We start from the raw sequence: 1467 nt of genomic DNA on the forward strand, positions 1-1467 counted from the left end.
CTATGTCCCCTGGGCACACACCTGTGCACACACCTGGGCACACACCTGTGTCCTCTGTACACACACCTGTGCACACACCTGGGCACACACCTGTGTCCCCTGGGCACACACCTGGGCACACGCCTGTGACCACCCTGCACACACCTGGGCACACACCTGTGGCCACACCTGTGTCATCTGTGCACACACCTGGGTGCACACCTGTGGGCACACCTGTGCTGTGTCCTCTGTGCCCACACCTGTGCTCACACCTGGGCACACACCTGTGCTCACACCTGTGCCATGTCCCTGTGGCAGCCCAAAGGCGCCGACCGGAAGCAGAAGACGGATCGGGAGAAGATGGAGAAGCGAACGGCCCACGAGAAGGAGAAATATCAACCCTCCTACGAGACCACCATCCTGACCGAGGTGAGCTCACCTGGCACACCTGTACCCACCTGTGCTCACCTGACACACCTGGCACACCTGTGCTCCCCTATGCTCACCTGGCACACCTGGCACACCTGTGCTCACCTGTGCTCACCTGGCACACCTGTGCTCCCCTGTGCTCACCTGTCCCTCACCTGTCCCCCCTGTGCTCACCTGTGCTCCCCTGTGCTCCCCTGTTCTCACCTGTGCTCACCTGTGCTCCCCTGTGCTCACCTGGCACACCTGTACCCACCTGTGCTCCCCTGGCACACCTGTGCTCACCTGTCCCTCCCCTGTGCCCTCAGTGCTCCCCCTGGCCGGATGTCCCTCACCTGTGCTCACCTGTCCCTCACCTGTCCCTCCCCTGTGCTCACCTGTCCCCACCTTTGCTCCCCTGTGCTCAACTGTGCTCACCTGTACCCACCTGTGCTCACCTGGCACACCTGGCACACCTGTGCTCACCTGGCACTCCTGTGCCCTCAGTGCTCCCCCCAGCCGGATGTCCCTCACCTGTACCCACCTGTCCCTCACCTGTGCTCACCTGTCCCTCCCCTGTGCCCTCAGTGCTCCCCCCAGCCGGATGTCCCTCACCTGTACCCACCTGTCCCTCACCTGTGCTCACCTGTCCCTCCCCTGTGCCCTCAGTGCTCCCCCTGGCCGGATGTCCCTCACCTGTCCCTCACCTATCCCTCACCTGTCCCTCACCTGTGCTCACCTGTCCCCCGTGTGCCCCCAGTGCTCCCCCTGGCCGGACGTTCCGTACGTTCCCAGTGCTCCGTCCCCGGGATTCAACAACTCCCACGGCACCTTCAGCCTGGGGGACGGGTGAGACAAACTGGGAACACTGGGGGGGACTGGTGGGACTGGGGGGGGACTGGGATGGACTGGGAGTGCTGGGATGGACTGGGAACACCGGGATGGACTGGGAACACTGGGATGGACTGGGAACACCGGGATGGACTGGGATGGACTGAGAACACTGGGATGGACTGGGAACACCGGGATGGACTGGGAACACTGGGATGGACTGGGAACACCGGGATGGACTGGGAACACTGG

At 63.5% G+C, this 1467-nt stretch overlaps 1 protein-coding gene across 1 annotated transcript in view; it reads left to right on the forward strand.

Moving 5' to 3' along the window:
• The window catches only part of LOC113981156 (alpha-globin transcription factor CP2-like), a gene marked incomplete at both ends in the record, with an annotated part of 5255 nt that overhangs the window by 471 nt on the left and 3317 nt on the right, over positions 1-1467 (forward strand). The window contains 2 exons of the mRNA XM_027708396.1: positions 298-408; positions 1145-1233. Of these exons, the coding sequence (XP_027564197.1) occupies positions 298-408; positions 1145-1233 (200 nt within the window). The remainder of the gene's footprint in view (positions 1-297; positions 409-1144; positions 1234-1467) is intronic.

Source organism: Neopelma chrysocephalum, unplaced genomic scaffold (genome assembly GCF_003984885.1).
Source record: "Neopelma chrysocephalum unplaced genomic scaffold, ASM398488v2 Primary Assembly neopelma1_96195, whole genome shotgun sequence".
Classification (NCBI taxonomy): domain Eukaryota; kingdom Metazoa; phylum Chordata; class Aves; order Passeriformes; family Pipridae; genus Neopelma; species Neopelma chrysocephalum.